The sequence below is a fragment of the Pleurodeles waltl genome, chromosome 7 (genome assembly GCF_031143425.1).
Source record: "Pleurodeles waltl isolate 20211129_DDA chromosome 7, aPleWal1.hap1.20221129, whole genome shotgun sequence".
In the NCBI taxonomy this organism is placed as follows: Eukaryota; Metazoa; Chordata; class Amphibia; order Caudata; family Salamandridae; genus Pleurodeles; species Pleurodeles waltl.
In genome coordinates, this window is record NC_090446.1 from 901,726,523 (window position 1) to 901,745,535 (window position 19,013).

Below are 19,013 nucleotides of genomic sequence, written 5' to 3' on the forward strand. Positions count from 1 at the left end.
CCCTGGGGGTCCACCAAGAGACGGGGCACCCACTGCCGTAAACGATGGGAGAACATTCGCCGCTGGAGCAAGAAGACGGCGGAGGCTCAGCTGGGGATGGCCTCCCAACGTGGGAGGGGTGCCCGTCGCCCCATGACCCCCCTGATGTTCCGGATCCTGGCGGTGGCCTACCCTGAGTTGGATGGGCGCTTGAGGGCATCACAGCAGGTGGTGAGTACAACATCATTCTGCGGACTTTGCGCGCAGTGGAGGGGTCTGGGTGGGGGAGGAGTCCTATGGGTGTACCTAGGCCAGGCAGACATAGGTAGACTAGGCCCCTCTGTAATGCAGGCCATGTGGCTCCCTACCCGCCGCAGTAGAGTGGCAAGTACAGATATAGATGTCCCTGTGGCATCCATGTGTGCAGAGGTCCACCATAGCCATGTAGGCCAGATCCCAGGAATTGCATCTGTAGAGGCCAGGAGCACGGCGTAGTGCAGGGGGCTGCTGTGTCTGTAGTGTCCGCCAACGGTCGCGGTATGCCATGCACTCAACCTGTCTTTCTTCTGTCTTTCCGCCCCCCCTTTTTGTGCTCTCCATGTTCTTTTGTGCATCAGCATCATCAGGCGGAGGTACAGTGGCACCGGAGCACGAGGGAGCTGCATCCCACATGGTCTTGGAGGGCCACACCACGGACTCTGAATGCACCAGTGGGACGGAGGGCGAGGGAGCTTCACGTCGGCCACCGGATCACCAACCAGCGACACGGACTCGTCCGACGATGGGAGCTCCCTTGTGGTGGCGGCACCATCTGTGCGCCCCACTTCTACAGGTACAGCCGCCACCTCCCCTACCAGCACCGCCCTCCCAGCAGCCCCTCAGCGTTCGCCCCGTGCCCGCTCACCCAGGAGGGTGGGCATCACCTTCGCCCAAGGCACCTCAGGCCCTGCCCCAGTCACCCCAGCTGCCCTCAGTGAGGAGGCCATTGACCTCCTCAGGTCCCTCACTGTTGGGCAGTCTACCATTGTGAATGCCATCCAGGGTGTAGAAAGGGAGTTGCAACACGGTAATGCATTCCTGGAGGGCATTCATTCTGGTCAGGCTGCCCTTCAGCGAACCCTGCAATCTCTGGCCTCAGCACTGATGGCAGCCATTGTCCCTGTGTCTAGCCTGCCCCCTCCAACCTCCTCCACCCAGACCCAATCCCCTGTACCCCAGCCTATCCCAAGCACACCATCAGACCAGCATGCACACACCTCTACACACAAAAGTAGCTCAGGCAAACATAGGCACCACACAACCCACAGGCACACACGCAAGCATCACCCACGTGCAGGCACAGCAACATCCACTGCCTCCACTGTGTCCCCCTCCTCGTCGTCTCCCTCCTCCCTCCCAGCCTCGTCTACACTCACACCTGCATGCACTACATCTACAGGCACCAGGACTCGCACCACAACACCCAGCACCACAACCCGCTCACCTGCACACACCACCTCCACTCCCATTTACACGTCTCCTGTGTCCTCTCCCAGTGTGTCTGTGACGCCCCCTCCCAAAGTACACAAACGCGGGCACCCACACACCCAACATCCATCCACCTCACGACAGCCTCCAGTACCTGCACCTGCACCCAAAACACCTAAAGTGACACCTCCTACAACCACCTCCTCTTCCTCCACTCCCAGACCCCCTCCAACTACCCATCCCAGTGTTCGTCAGAAACTGTCCCTGTGTAAAGTTGACCTTTTTGCCCCCCACCCCCCCTCCAATTCATCAGTCCCGTTGTAGCGCCTCAGCCAAAAAGCCTCCAATACCAGTGGTGCCTGTTCAAGGTGTGTGGAGTGCACCGGCCACCAGGACTGGCAGTGTGACCCGGAGCCAAGGCACTGGCAGCCCACCCCCTGTAAAGGCTCTGAAATTGGAAAGTGGCCGACGGGACCCTGTGAAGACTCCTGGTGGCAAAACAACTCACAGGGGTTCCAGGGGGTTTGCAGAGTCAGCTGTGACTCCTCCAAAGGTGGGGAAGTGCCAGAGGAAGTCTGCACAGCCTAGTGTGAGCAGCACGGCGGAGAAGGGCGGCATCCTTCCCGGCGGTCGGGACGCCACCGCCAGCACCGTCGTCACTGGTCAGGAGACCACCGCCAGAGTCAGTGCCCAGGAGGGCCCAAGTATCGTCACTGGTCAGGAGACCACCGCCAGAGTCAGTGCCCAGGAGGGCCCAAGTATCGTCACTGGTCAGGAGACCACCGCCACCGCCAGAGTCAATGCCCAGGAGGGCCCAAGTATCGTCACTGGTCAGGAGACCACCGCCAGAGTCAGTGCCCAGTAGGGCCCAAGTATCGTCACTGGTCTGGAGACCACCGCCACCGCCAGAGTCAGTGCCCAGGAGGGCCCAAGTATCGTCACTGGTCAGGAGACCATCGCCAGAGTCAGTGCCCAGGAGGGCCCAAGTGTCGTCACTGGTCAGGAGACCACCACCAGAGTCAGTGCCCAGGAGGGCCCCGGCTGCCACAGCCCCGCTGGGCAATGAGGGAACGTCATGCCACACACCAATGCCCAGTCCAGAGAACGTCATGCCACACACCAATGCCCAGTGCAGAACCGGCATGTTAAAGCACCGCTGAACAGTCCAGACACCGCCATGGCAAAGAACCGCTGAACAGGGCATGCACCACCATGGCAAAGCTCCGCTGAACAGTCCAGAGACCGCCATGGCAAAGCACCGCTGAACAGTCCAGACACCGCCATGGCAAAGCACCGCTGAAGAGTCCAGACACCGCCATGGCAAAGCACCGCTGAACAGTCCAGACACCGCCATGGCAAAGCACCGCTGAAGAGTCCAGAGACCGCCATGGCAAAGCACCGCTGAACAGTCCAGACACCGCCATGGCAAAGCACCGCTGAAGAGTCCAGAGACCCCCATGGCAAAGCACCGCTGAACAGTCCAGAGACCGCCATGGCAAAGCACCGCTGAACAGGGCATGCACCGGGGAAGAATGAAATGTCCGCCACATCAAGCATCGTTATCCCATGTGCGGGTGGGACAGGGACGGTACAGGAACTTCCACGGGGAGACTAATCCAGTCTGGGCACCAGTCCCCCTTCAGAACCAGTGGAGGCTGTTATCTACTTTGGAAACTGTGGCTTTGCACTCTCCAGGATGGAATAGTGGGCAACCCACCCACTGTAGAGACTTGAGACTCTGGCTTTGCACTCCCCAGGATGGTTCAGTGGGCAACCCACCCACTGTAGAGACTTGAGAGACTGTGGCTTTGCACTCCCAAGGATGGAACAGTGGGCATGGAGCCCAGTCGTGGATCTGGCTTTGCACTCCTCCGGCTGAGGTGACCCCCCCTTCCCTTCCCCCGGAGGTGCCTGTAGTATTTCTATCTGATGCCCCGGCAGTGTTCTCTCCGTGTGTGGACAGGTATCTTTTGTGGGCCTCGCCCATGCATTTTTGGACTAGTAGTGCACGGACATTTATATGTGCATATCTGCACTACTTCTCGGAATGTATATACTTTTGTATGGTTTGCTAATATATCTGTATATTTTTGAGACATGTATATTGATACATTACAATGTTTGGACTGATTTCGTTTTGTCTTTGCTTACTTCCGGGGGGGTTGTGGGTTGTTGATGTGATTTTTGTGAATGCTTTTGTGTGTGTGTTGTAATATGCGAGGGTGGGGGTAGGGGTGTTGCGTGTGTGTCCCCCTAACTTTTGCCTCCCCCCTCCCCTATGTCATAGGTGCAGTACTCACCGTTGTCGTCACCGGCGCTGGCGTTGGTCTTCGTAGATGAGTAGGAATACAAGGGCCGGTAGGAATTTGGAGTTCCGGCTCCATGGAGTCCTCCTTCCTCGTGGGATGTGTTCAGGTGAGCGTTTTCCCATTGCAGAAACTGTTTCCGCCGTGTTTTTATCCACGGAGAATCCGCCCCGGAAAAGGTGGCGGATTGGCGGGTTGTGATACTATGGGCGGTACTTTGTCTTCCGCCTGTCTGTTGGCGGTGACTGCCGCGCTGCTTGTCTGTACCGCCGTGGCGGTCGGAGTGTTAAAGTGGCTGTCTTTGTTGGCGGTTTCCACCACGGTCATAATTCCAAATGTTTTACCGCCGGCCTGTTTGCGGTCTTACCGCCGCTTTAACACCGTCCGCCAGGGTTGTAATGACCACCATAATGTGCTACTGGTGAACATTGAGCAACTAATATGCGCAGTGGTGAAACACAAAGGGCCTGATTACAACTTTGGAGGAGGTGTTAATCCGTCCCAAAAGTGACGGATATACCACCAGCCGTATTACGAGTCCATTATATCCTATGGAACTCGTAATACGGCTGGTGGTATTGCCGTCACATTTGGGACAGATTAACACCTCCTCCAAAGTTGTAATCAGGCCCAAAGTCATTGGTCAAACACAATTAATAGCATCACACCCACTCATCTTGCTCAGTTATAGTGTCTTTCATTTCCCCTTCTTCTGCCTCCTCCCAGGCTGATACTTTGTGTTCTTCCATCGGTTGTGATACATCCTGTGTAGGGATAATTGGTGTTGGAAGTGTTTAAACAGGCTGTGGTAACAGTGTTGGTGTTTGAACTAGGCCTTCCAATTGTGCTCTCTGACTTATGGGTGTGGCAAGTGTTGACAGTGGGAATCTACAATAATAGTCCTGCAACATATATTATAGATTTGATACCAGGGAAGCAGGCATTGGAATAGACTGTTCTTAATTTTCTTCCTGGACTGGTTCAGCTTGTTTGCCCGTGGTACCGTACTGATATTCTTCTTAAGCATCATCTTCATAATCCTGACATTTTACCTGTAATTTGGATGGGCTACTAGCCACACCAGAAGGGCCTTCATCATCCAGTAAGGTAGTATCTTACTTGGGGAAGTATGCTCAGGTAAGATTTTTGACTTCATGGGTATTAATGATATTGGAGGAAATGTTTTTTCAGGCAATTGTGGTGTCGTCGACAATGCATTTTTCCTCCCCGTCAATGGTGTCTCCATCGCCTTTGCTCTCGTCGACAGTGTCTTTGCCGACAGTGCCTTCGCCTCTGGAATTTCTGTTGATGACTTTGTAGTCTCTAATAAGGGGAAATTCAAGAAAGCTGTCGTCGATGGAATCTCCATCAATGTACACTTTCAAACTTTTGTAGTCACCCTTATGGTTGATGAAAACGGTGACAATGTAACAATTAACGGAGACCTGGCAGTAGTGAATGTCGACGTTACCATCGTTGATGTAGTCGTCGAAAGTGTTGTCAACGGTATTTTTTCTGCAGGCGTTTTTGTCGAAGGTACAAGATATTTCTGGGAAGGAGTAGTAGGCTCTGACCTCATATTGGAAATAGGCCTTTTATGTTTAGAGGTGGAAGGATGAGCCTCATGACCAGTTTCACAGTCCGTGCCAATATTTCTTGATTTTTTACTGACTTAATGGTGGCTCTGAGGAATGCTTTGTTTCCTTTCTTTTTCTTTTACTATAAGTTGAGGTGTAAGAAAAAATCTCACTGTCCTCGTCTAACAATGGATATGCTTTAGATCAGTGGTTCCCAACCTGTGGTCCGGGGTTTCCTGGGGGTCCGCGAAGCCTCCTCAGGGGGTTCGCGACAGCTTTGAAAATTTATTATTATTAACAGATTAGGTCCCCAGCGTTTAGTAATGACTCAGTAGAGGGTCCCCAGATTTCAATAAAGATTCAGTGGGGGTCCCTGGGGCCCAGTATTTATAAAGTGGGGGTCCACAGAAGTCAAAAGGTTGGGAACCTCTGCTTTAGATTTCAACTTCTGGAGCCACAATAAAAGCCTACCTTCCCTAGCCTTCAAAGTTTTCTGAGAAAAAGTACGACTAAATTTACAATCCTTTACTTTGTGGTCTGGATAAAGGCAATACATGCACTTCTTGTGAGGATCTTCTGAGAGGAGCCTTTTCTTCCCACTGTTTTCACAACCTCTAAAAAGTCCTTTTTTAGATGTCTGAGACACCTTCACCAATCTAGAGGAAGCAGACAATGAAATAATACCTTCTGTGAAGGAATTCTTCTGAATAAACTCTGAGCAAAAGAGGGTTGAGCAGAGCTCAAGGAGACTTCTTCCACACAACGTGCGGTAAAACAATCTGAGGGCTTGAGCCTCTGTGGGGAAGCTTCTAGAGGGTGCTCTCATCTCAATGGTTAAAGTGAACTTTGGTCCTTTTTTAAAGAAAAGGATGTAGATAGGCTATTAAGATAACAAATCACTGCAGCCTACATTGCTAATATATATATCTCGTTTTGTATATGTATATAAATATACAGATATAGAAGTGTAAATGAACTGCTTTATTAATGTACCGTTGGACTCCTACTTCAATGACTGGGAATATTCAAGCATGTGAATCTATGAAAGATACAATACTGGAAAAGGTAAGTAAGGATTCACCGCCTCTTCCTAACATCTGGAACGATTGTGTTTGTTCTGAATTCATCACTGCAGAACCTTTTCCACTTGAAAGCATAGGACATTCGGGTGGAAGGACGTTTGGCCTTTCACAGAATGTCTGTATAATCCTGTGTCCATAATGTAAGAATTCAGGAGTCAGGCTGTCAAGTTCAACAAAGGAAGGTTGGACTGAAAATCTGGACCCCACACTTGTACAGGAGATCCCGTCTGCAAAGCATCCTCATGTGTGGTCGCTCAGATAGATGTATTAAATCTGGGAACCACAGCTGTGGGCCATTCTAGCACAATCAATCATTCTGCCCTTGGAATTATATAGCCTTATCAGGGCTCCGGGTACTGCTGGAATAGGAGGAAATGCGTCTCTTTCGACCCCTGATGGCAGGATGGAATAGGATTCCTTTCAGTAGATTTTTGGATTGGCCCCACCATGGAAGTGACTTAATCGTTGACTGTGACAGCATCAAGTTCTTGTCCCAGCCACCTGAGAAATTATTCCACTGATCCTCTAGACATTGCTACAGTTGCTTCATAAGAAGCCTGACATGAGGAACCAGAAAAATGCAGGAAGCATGTGACAAGAGCCACTCTTGAAGATGCCCAATGGTCCCCAATTCTCAACTATAGTAAAGTACCATCTTGCCTGGCATGTTACCCCCATATTTCACTGTATATATGTTGTTTTAGTGTATGTGTCACTGGGACCCTGCCAGTCAGGGCTCCAGTGCTCATAAGTGTGCCCTGTATGTGTTCCCTGTGTGATGACTAACTGTCTCACTGAGGCTCTGCTAACCAGAACCTTAGTGGTTATGCTCTCTCTGCTTTCCAAATTGTCACTAACAGGCTAGTGACCAATTTCACCAATTCACATTGGCATACTGGAACACCCTTATAATTCCCTAGTATATGGTACTGAGGTACCCAGGGTATTGGGGCTCCAGGAGATCCCTATGGGCTGCAGCATTTCTTTTGCCACCCAAAGGGAGCTCTGACAATTCTTACACAGGCCTGCCACTGCAGCCTGAGTGAAATAACGTCCACGTTATTTCATAGCCATTTACCACTGCACTTAAGTAACTTATAAGTCACCTATATGTCTAACCTTTACCTGGTAAAGGTTGGGTGCTAAGTTACTTAGTGTGTGGGCACCCTGGCACTAGCCAAGGTACCCCCACATCGTTCAGGGCAAATTCCCCGGACTTTGTGAGTGCAGGGACACCATTACACGCGTGCACTGTACATAGGTCACTACCTATGTACAGCGTCACAATGGTAACTCCGAACATGGCCATGTAACATGTCTAAGATCATGGAATTGTCACCCCAATGCCATCCTGGCATTGGGGAGACAATTCCATGATCCCCCGGGTACTGCCAAACTACCTTTCCCGGGGTTTCACTGCAGCTGCTGCCATCCCCTCAGACAGGTTTCTGCCCTCCTGGGGTCCAGCAAAGCAGAACAGAGGACTTCCTCAGAGAGAGGGTGTTACACCCTCTCCCTTTGGAAAAAGGTGTCAGGGCTGGGGAGGAGTAGCCTCCCCCAGCCTCTGGAAATGCTTTGATGGGCACAGATGGTGCCCATCTCTGCATAAGCCAGTCTACACCGATTCAGGGATCCCCCAGCCCTGCTCTGGCTGAAACTGGACAAAGGAAAGGGGAGTGACCACTCCCCTGACCTGCACCTCCCAGGGGAGGTGCCCAGAGCTCCTCCAGTGTGCTCCAGACCTCGGCCATCTTGGAAACAGAGGTGCTGCTGGCACACTGGACTGCTCTGAGTGGCCAGTGCCAGCAGGTGACGTCAGAGACTCCTCCTGATAGGCTCTTACCTGTGTTGCTAGCCTATCCTCCTTCCTAAGTAGCCAAACCTCCTTTTCTGGCTATTTAGGGTCTCTGCTTTGAGGAATTCTTTAGATAATGAATGCAAGAGCTCATCAGAGTTCCTCTGCATCTCTCTCTTTACCTTCTGCCAAGGAATCGACCGCTAACTGCTCAGTGCAAAACTCCTGCAAAACCACAACAAAGTAGCAAAGACGACTACTGCAACCTTGTATCGCTGATCCTGCCGCCTTCTCGACTGTTTTCCTGGTGGTGCATGCCGTGGGGGTAGCCTGCCTCCTCTCTGCACTAGAAGCTCCGAAGAAATCTCCCGTGGGTCGACGGAATCTTCCCCCTGCAACCGCAGGCAACGAAAGACTGCATCACCGGTCCTCTGGGTCCCCTCTCAGCACGACGAGCGTGGTCCCTGGAACTCAGCAACTCTGTCCAAGTGACTACCACAGTCCAGTGACTCTTCAGTCCAAGTTTGGTGGAGGTAAGTCCTTGCCTCCCCACGCTAGACTGCATTGCTGGGTACCGCGTGATTTTCAGCTGCTCCGGGTCCTGTGCACTCTTCCAGGATTTCCTTCGTGCACAGCCAAGCCTGGGTCCCGACACTAACCTGCAGTGCACAACCTCCTGAGTTGTCCTCCGGCGTCGTGGGACTCCCTTTTGTGCCTTCGGGTGAGCTCTGGTTCACTCCTCTTCCAAGTGCCTGTTCCGGTACTTCTGCGGGTGCTGCCTGCTTCTGTGAGGGCTCCCTATATTGCTGGGCGCCCCCGCTGTCTCCTCACGCAAGTGGCGACATCCTGGTCCCTCCTGGGCCACAGCAGCATCCAAAAACCCTAACCTCGACCCTTGCAGCTATCAAGGCTTGTTTGCGGTCTTTCTGCGTGGGAACACCTCTGCAAGCTTCTACGCGACGTGGGACATCCATCCTCCAAAGGGGAAGTTTCTAGCCCTCTTCGTTCTTGCAGAATCCACAGCTTCTACCATCCGGTGGCAGCTTCTTTGCACCCTCAGCTGGCATTTCCTGGGCATCTGCCCAATCTCGACTTTGTTGCGACTCTTGGACTTGGTCCCCTTGTTCCACAGGTACTCTCGTCCAGAAATCCACTTTGGTTGCATTGCTGGTGTTGGTCTTCCTTGCAGAGTTCCCTTATCACGACTTCTGTGCTCTCTGGGGAATATAGGTGCACTTTACACCTACTTTTCAGGGTCTTGGGGTGGGCTATTTTTCTAACCCTCACTGTTTTCTTACAGTCCCAGCGACCCTCTACAAGCTCACATAGGTTTGGGGTCCATACGTTATTCGCATTCCACTTTTGGAGTATATGGTTTGTGTTGCCCCTATACCTATGTGCTCCTATTGCAATACATTGTAACTTTACACTGCTTGCATTACTTCCTTTTGCTATTACTGCATATTTTTGGTATTGTGTACATATATCTTGTGTATATTTGGCATCCTCATACTGAGGGTACTCACTGAGATACTTTTGGCATATTGTCATAAAAATAAAGTACCTTTATTTTTAGTATATCTGTGTATTGTGTTTTCTTATGATATTGTACATATGACACCAGTGGTATAGTAGGAGCTTTGCATGTCTCCTAGTTCAGCCTAAGCTGCTCTGCTATAGCTACCTTCTATCAGCCTAAGCTGCTAGAAACACCTCTTCTACACTAATAAGGGATAACTGGACCTGGTACAGAGTGTAAGTACCCCTTGGTACCCACTACAAGTCTGGCCAGCCTCCTACATCAACCTAGAAGTGACAAATGGAGAGAAGGTAATAGAGAAGTCATGGTTTGGTACGGGCAGTCGCAGAGGTTGCTGGCCTCCTCTTTCCCTAGAGGGCTTTCCCGGTTGATTTGACTTCCTCTGATGGTGGTGGAGTGACCACTGAGGGGCTTGAACCCTATGCGGAAAGAAGAGTCTACCACATAACCTGTATCGCTTCTTAATCTACGTTTCTCTTCAAGACCATTTGCTTTTAGTGTCTCCATCTCTGTTTTCATGTGATTCAGCTCATCATCCGCATGTGAGCCAAAGAAGGAGTTTTCCTGAGATTGGCAGATTGAGTATATGTTGCAGAGCTTCAGGGTTAATGCCAGTTAGCCTTAAACAGAAACTCTAAGGAAAATGCCATGGCACTATCCATGAGCAACCAGGCCCGATGTGTCTGCTGCTCACAAATTATTTGGTAGGAGACAAGCATATCCTCATTGAGGATTTCTTGGAAATCCCGCTTGTCTTCTGTTGACAATCTCTCTGTAACCTTTTGGGGAAAGTCCCAAAAAGATTTATCACATTTCCCCAAAAGTGCAGTGGCACTGGCATACTTCATTGCTGTTGCTGAAGATCCACACTTTTCCTTCCCACCAAATCCATCTTCCTGCTTTCTTCGTCCAGGGGAACAGAGGAATGCGTCACTGCATGAGCCTTCTTTGCAGCAGTTACTGTCACAGAGTCCGGGAGAGGATTTGTTCGAAAAAAAAGAGAGGATCTTGATCTAGAGGTCAAGATTTCTTCAAAATGTTAGCTGGTGCAGGCTTTACCAAAGCAGGGACTAAGAATAACTACATAGCAAGGTCAAGCAATCCAGGAGCCTATATTAGAAGAGGCCTGAGATGCTGTTCTTTAATGAAGTCTCTCAAATAACACCGAAGTAGTTGTAGCTGGAGATTGCATGACGATATTTAGCTCTGCTGTCTCACTAACTAGTACTTCACTGAAAGATGTCAGGTCATCTACAGGTGATACTCTTGCAAGAGGTGAATCAGTGTTGGGGGGTAGTCTCTGATAGGAGCCAACATGAGGAAGAACAACAGGCTAGAGAATATCCCCGCTAACAAGTAAGGAATTTTCCTGAATGTATTTATCACCCAGCGTATTAAGATGATCTTTCTCAAAGGTATTTTGGATCTCCTTGTGAAAGGTGTTCTAGACCCTAGACTTCTGCAAAGACTCTTCTCCTTCAGATCCCATACAAGACTGGAACATGAACTCAGAGTTTGGGGACTAATTTCCCTCAGAGGTCTTCCAGAAGCATAGAAAGAAATCAGCTGTTTAAGTGTTCGAGGCAGACAAAGACACGAGAGTAGCAAAAGTACCTGGAGAGAACCATGAGGATTTGGAATCCCTTGGCAAAGGTATGCAGGATAGACGACCCCAGGAGTAATTTCTCTTGATGGGGAATAGGTCTGAGAATATTCCATATAGGAGGTTAGAGGCACTTTTTTTTACGTTAGTTTTCAAAGCAATTCGGAAGATAAATACAGCTACTTAGAGAATGGATTTTGCAGCTGATCTTGATGGGTATTGTGGCCACGATAGCGAACATGGCTTCGACAGCGTGCAAGTACTGAGTGTTGATGTCAAAGGTAGTTTAAATGTCAATGGAGGCCTCTACTTGGATCTACCCCTACAGGAGTCCCTGGAGCAGAAAAGGTAGCACTGGTTGAAGGGTGACCTTTCCGTGGGCCCACATGTGTCCCAGCACCTGCTTCCTGAAGCCTTTCCTGCAGGAACAGCCTAATTTTATGCCTGTCTTTTAGGGTTCTCCTGGAGAAATATTGACAGTGGTTGCAGTCTTTGGAACGATGTGCTTCTGGTAAGCATACAACATACTTTAAGAGGGTCTGACTGGGCCATCTTTTCCCCTTCCAAGTAGTTCACTCCACAAACTGCGAAGAACGTCAGACAGAAAAAAAGGATAGGACTGTCAGAAAAATATTTAAACATACTCTTAGTCTTAAGACACTGCGTGAATCAAAAAGGATCAGGTTTTAAAAGATCTCCACTGAAAACAAAGCCAAAAAGGCAGATCTTAGTGCCACAAAATCCTTTCACCAGAAGCCTGAAAATTGATAAGACCCGTCACCTGTGTGGCATGATGGAATATAGGGCGAATAGTCAGGTCCTTAAAAGTATAGTTTTTGTATGCTTTTATATTGCAGCTTATCTGCTAACATTACCAGTCATTCCTTTTCTTCTCAAAAAAGGTTTGTGAAAGATTTTCAATTTCTCCAGTCACTTTGATATCATGGGTGACTATTTTATTTAACTGGTTGCTTTAATATGAAAATTAAACGTGGCCATTTGTTAGACTTTTATAGGCAAACTATTTCCATTTTCTGAAACTCCTTTCTATATAGCACAGTTGTACATATGAAAAGCATATTCATATATTTTGTGAAGTGCTCCAGGATCTCACATGAGTTGTATATATTCAGTGCTTATGGGGTATGATGTGGATACCCTGAAAGAGAACTCGCGATTAACAGCAGCAGCAGGTTACTGTTAAAAAAAATGTAAAAACATTTTTAAATGACACGTTCACACTGCTTCAGTTAGAATCATGCATTGCCAGTAATAGACAATACTGGGGGACTTTCACAAAGCAGGAGCCATTAAGCATGGATAGGGCACTGTTAGAGTCCTATACGGGGGTGGAGCACTGCAATAGGAAGCTCAAACTGCTGAAGTCCTATAGTAGTGACAACATACCACCAAAGTAAACACATAATTGGGCTAGTTCTACAGCTGTGTCAGGACGTTACTCACACCGTTTGAGTAATAATACTAGCAGTAAGAGGGAAGATCTCAAGGTTTAAGGACTAAAACTCCCAGGTTGGTTAATGAAAGTGCAAGTTCTGAGTGTTGTTCTCCTGTGACACAAACCATCTGGTAATCACAGCATTTCTTCAATTGTTTGAAATCCTTATGTGCACCAGTGCATTAAACAGCAATAGAAGGAACTGCTACACAATTATATATATTTGCTATCTGGTAATAAGACAGTAATGATATTAGAAGTATAACATAATTGAGTTACTGGAATTGAGCTCATACAAGGCAGTTACATGGAAACATGCATGTGGTCCATTTTCAAAGGTTTGAATTACCAAGAACACTAATCTGAATGATACTCACCCAGCCATCCTCTCAGTGGCCAATCCCATCTCACCCTGGAGCATGTTTAGTTTTTGCACATGGCATCTGCAATCTGCTCCAGAGCCCTGGCCGTAGCTCTATGGGGAAAGAAAACAAAGGACGAGGAAGGAGCAGAACTTTGTAGAACATTCAAGATCCACAGCATAATGTTTTACCCAGGTTAGAATGCCCTACGCTTCAAACTGGTGCCAATGCCATCATTTGGCCCACAAATATAAAAACATCTTTACAATGTCCATTATGTTACACACAAAAAAACTGTTTGCAAAGGTCTGTGCTAGGTGCTTATGAGCACTGGACTGCATGCAGGAACTCCATCTAACACTTCTGCAAGGATTTGTGTGATGGCTAAAGGCACACTGTGCTGCTCAATGCACAGAACACTCTTAGCCTACAATGATCCTACTTGTGTCTGTACGATTTACATGGATCACGTAATGCACCTATATGACACGGTTCCTGCTGAAGTTAAGGAATATCAACTTAGGGAACTTCTAGGGCCAGAGGTTCCCCAAGTATGCAGTTGCTAAATTATATGATTCGCAAAGTAAGAGCTTTTTTAACTGCAAAATAGCTGTCTGCCATGTACTAAACTCATTTGCAATTCAGTAAAGCCTTTCCAAATCACAAAATGGGTTTAACGACTCATTCCAAATCGGAAATAGGAGGGGACGTAAAATGTGTATCCCCTTCAATTTGGGATTCACAATGAAATGTATCAGCGGTAAGTAACTTAAGTTACACACAAATGAACAGTTACAAAGGGGAAGCTGTCCCCCTTGGACGGTGTCCACTTCATGAATTGTGATGTGTTACCTTGGGCGGAGTAGGCAGGACCACCGTCTCCTCACTTACCCCATGTCTTCCTCGAATATGTACTTTTATTTTATTTTATTTTTAACAACACTGGTTGCCATAATGAACGCAGACTGCTTATATATATATATATATATATATATATATATATATAGTGGTCACCATCCCTGTACCTGTAGCCAATCACAAGGGACCGCAAATAGCGATCTACCTAATATTCATAAGGTAGGTGTTTCAGCACTGGAAGATTTTGCAGTGCAATCTATTAGTACGTAGGCTGCATTAAAAAAATGATACAGGTTGCAAAAAGTTGGTGTGCAATTTGCAACCTGTCCGTTTGCACATGAGACTGTACGATCCGAAAATGACCATGTTCAGGGCAAGTCAGGTAAAATAAGTGAATTGGCCTGGGGCAGTGAGTCCTCTGTCAGTCCCTGAAGGACATGCGCTTAACATTACCCCAGCCATGTATGCATTTGTTTTTTTGGGCACTTCAACATCTGGAAAGATACACAGATAGCAAGTGGAGTAGGGAAATAAGGAGAATGACATGAAATCAAAATATAAATAAGGTGTTAAAAGTAGGGGCTAAAAAAAAAAAAAAAGCAACGTGCCAGAGTTGGGGTTGCTCCAAAAAGTGGGAGAAGGTATGGGGGGGCTGGCGTGACTATAGAGGCTCCTGATAGTGGATTGCATGGCCAGAGGGCTGAGGGGGTCTTTTCTTGAGCCAAGATTAAAGTATGTCATATTTAATGGATTGGGCCGTAAAAGCGCCACAACTGATATGCAGGCTTGCTCCACCTTCTGTAAGTCGACCCTCATTGCTTTATACGACACTCAACGCATCATTTCCATGCCTAAATTGTATGTGAGCGAGGTTTCAATAAAAATAAATAATTATAAAAAAATTAAAGAGAAGCAAAAACTACAAGGTATAAAAACTAAGAAACAGCAAAGTTTTAAGTACTTGGGAGGGACATCTTGGAAGGTTGTTTTCATATTTCAGATATAGAGTTCCAACAAACTACTGCTCCAGTGAAGACTGTTTGCTTTTTAATTTGTGTGCTTCAATGCATGATGACGTTCGTCTTCACAGGCTTCCTATACCTCCAGGGATTGACAGTATGTTTGAATAATAGGTTTTGCTCAGGGGAAGAGCTGTGTATCAGTTAAACCATTCAGTGAAATCAATCCATCAGTTTAATTAATCGATTGAATCAGTCAGTTTAAATGTAATTCTGGTACCACCTGCCGGCTTATTTTGGGAAATTCCACAGTTTTCCCTAAAAGTCAGTCTACTAGCGTTCTTTAACAGAACCCCAGGAACTTTAATGGAAAAGAAACGATCACCATTTCGTAAGTTCCAGGTCAAAGTTAAGACTAGAAACGTCTAAACCTTGGACACAAGCACAGGCAGAACCTCCAGCTTTTGAAAATTCCATGAATTGCTAATAAGGTGCGAAACTGCCAAAAGCCAAGGATGCGAACAATTTCTAACTAATCTGCCGCAAACAAAAAATAATAAACTGTCTCCATTTGTGTTTATTTTCTTATTTCTTGAAAATGATGCTGGTCTATTCGTTCTGTGCATTTTCAAGCTAAGGAAATCAAAGACACAAGTAAAGAAAAAAACAACACCACTACTGGGAAACTGTATACTTTTTAGAGTCAAGCCTGCAAGTGCATTGTTTGTGGGGCTCTGTTGTGTACAGTTTTGGAGCCCGCCTGTCGAGGGGACACTTCTTTACAGCCTCATAATTCGTCACTGCAGGCTTGTCTTCATTTCCAGTAATCTCTGTGGAGCAGCGACCAAGCATCGATTCATTACGGTTAAGTTGATTCATTCAAGTAAACCAGTGCCCGTCTGCTGCTCCCGATGTGATCAAGGTACTATTTTGCCCAGCAGGTCAAACAAAATTGGAAAGTTTTATTTTGTAAAGCAAACTTTCTTTTATTTTGCCAAATCGGCTCTTCTCACTTTCACTCATGTTTTTGCTTGTGGGCATTCTTCTCAAAAGATTATTATCTTGCTTGAAATATTGCAAAGCAGCATTATTTCTTTACGTGTAATTTATGAAATGATGCTTTAACACATATTCGTGCAGTACAGCCAATCCACCCCACTCCAATCCAAACCACTCACCCCAATCCAACACACCCCACTTGAAAAATTCCAAACCACCCCAATCTAATATGCCCCACTCCAATTTGTCCCACGCCAATCCAAAACAATCTGTCCCACGCCAATTCAAAACAATCAGCCCCACTCCAAATACGCCCACTCAAATCCACCCTACTGCCATCCAATCCACCCCACACCAACCCAATCCACACTAACCCAATCCAAAACAATCTGTCCCAAGCCAATCTGCTCCAATCCAATCCAAGACAATCTGCCCGACTCTAATCTGCCCCCCTCAATCCACAACAATCTGCCCCACTTCAATCCATTTTAATCTGCCCCACTTCAATCCATTTTAATCTGCCCCACTTCAATCCATTTTAATCTGCCCCACTTCAATCCATTTTAATCTGCCCCACTTCAATCCATTTTAATCTGCCCCACTTCAATCCATTTTAATCTGCCCCACTTCAATCCATTTTAATCTGCCCCACTTCAATCCATTTTAATCTGCCCCCCCTCAATCCATTTTAATCTGCCCCCCCTCAATCCATTTTAATCTGCCCCCCCTCAATCCATTTTAATCTGCCCCCCCTCAATCCATTTTAATCTGCCCCCCTTCAATCCATTTTAATCTGCCCCACTTCAATCCATTTTAATCTGCCCCACGTCAATCCATTTTAATCTGCCCCACTTCAATCCATTTTAATCTGCCCACTCCAAGATGCTCCACTCCAATCCAAAACACCCTGCCTCAATCCAATCAACTTTACCCTTAAAAATCCACCCTACTCCATCCCAATCCATCCCACTACAATCCAGTCCCCACACCAATCCAATCCACCCCAATCCAGCCCAGCCTAATCTAATCCAATCCACTTGAGTTCAATCCACCCCACTACAGTCCACCCAACTCCAATCAAGTCCACTGCTACCCAATTCACCTTACTCAAATCCAATCCATCCACACCACCCCAGTGTATCCCACTCCAATACAATCCACTTCAATCCACCCCACTGAAATCCAAATGAATCCAGCCTACTCCAGTCCAATCTACTCAATGCCAAACCACTTTACTCTACTCCACTTCAATTCAGTCCACCCCTCTCCAATCAATCCACCCCTCGCCAATCAATTCAGCCCACACCCATCCAATCCACCACACTCAATCATATCCACCCTACCCTAATTCACCCCACTCCAGTGCAATCCACCCCAATCCAATCCACCTGTTCCAGTCCACCCCAGCCCACTACCCCATTTCAATCCACTCCATCCCGATCCAGTCCACCTCATCCCAGTTCAGTCCACCGCACTCCAATCCAATCCATCCAGCCTACATACTCCACTCCAATTCACCCCGTCCAGTCCACCCCACCGCACTCCAATCTATCACCCCACTGCACTCCAATCCACCCCAATGCAATGCAATCCACCCCATTCCAATTCACCCACCCATCTCCAATACACCCCAACCCACCCACCCCAATCCAATCCCAGTTCAGTCCACCCTACTCCAATCCATCCAGCTCACCCCAATCTATCCAATCCACCACACCCCACTCCAATCCACCCTAATACAATCCATCCCAATCCAATCCACCCCACCCCAATACAATACAATACAATCCACCCCCTCCAGTGAATCCAATCCACCTCACTCCACCCCACCCCAATCCTATCCACCCCACCCCAATCTAATCCACCCCACTCCAGACCAATCTAATTCACCCCACACCAATCCAATCCACCCCATGCCAGTCCACCCCATCCCTAACACTCCAATCCTAACTACCCACCCCAATCCCATACACCTCATCCCATTTCAATCCACTCTACTCACACAACTACCTCAATCTACTCCAACCCATTACACTCTATTCCACCCTATGTCACTCTAAAACACTGCCACTGAACGACACTCCCCTCCTACTTCACTCTACAACTCTACTCCTCCTACTCGATGACATTCCAACAAATCCACTCTATGACGCTCTACTCTCCCACTCCACAGTGGTGTACAACTAGGCAAATCACATTGTCAAACACCTAATGGTTTGCCAATTTGTTCTTTTTCCTCTGCCCTGCAGAGCAGTGTACTCACTCTGCTGTTAACCATCCCTGACTGAGAAGACTGTCACAGAATGAAATGCAAAGGGTGTTATTTCTGACCCCCATTCCCACCATCCTTACAGCTGCAATAGACGTCTATTTTTTTCTTTAATTGCACACCATATGACAAGATTAGCTGTGGACAAACAACACAAGGCAACAAATCTGATTCCTAAATGGGTACATTTTAGTAAACTTAAGATCCAAAGGAATTGCTGTTGCATTGTTCCTAAACTAGTCCTTTTTTGTATTGTATGTTTGCTGCTCAGAGGCTTCTTGAAATTGACATTTTTTTTCCCATTTTTGGGGTTTCTCAGGCTAGTGGGTAAATATATCTCAGTATGTGCCCCTACGAATGTGTGATTCCTTTTCTGGGAACAATAGAGCGCGCATTTGTTATGAGGCCATTCTTTTTTAATTTTAGACTGTGAGGCATAATGTTATTAGGTCAAGCCTACCAGACAGCAAGCTGTGTTTTTGCTAAAGACCTATTACGGGCTTACCAAGAACCTGGTGGAGCTTGCAGCATGCCATTGCTTACCTTGGGTTGGCTTTACTGTCATTCTCACTTGCTTCTTATTTGATGGCTTACCTTGTTCATCTCATGTCTGTCCCTCCCTGGGCATCAATTTACTTTTCCTTCCACTGTTCACTTATAGGGGACTCCTTTTTTCCTTTGTCTTAAGCACCCCACAAGAAGGCATGTGTTTTCCTGCTGTCTACCTAATATGCTTCTCCTCCCATTGCTGTGCTCCGTGT

At 47.4% G+C, this 19,013-nt stretch overlaps 1 protein-coding gene across 2 annotated transcripts in view; it reads right to left on the minus strand.

The window, feature by feature from the left end:
• MRNIP (MRN complex interacting protein) overlaps positions 1-19,013 on the minus strand; it is a 100,549-nt gene that overhangs the window by 73,151 nt on the left and 8,385 nt on the right. For both annotated transcript variants that reach the window (XM_069199508.1, XM_069199507.1), the window contains exon 3: positions 13,183-13,280. In XM_069199508.1, the coding sequence (XP_069055609.1) occupies positions 13,183-13,280 (98 nt within the window). The remainder of the gene's footprint in view (positions 1-13,182; positions 13,281-19,013) is intronic.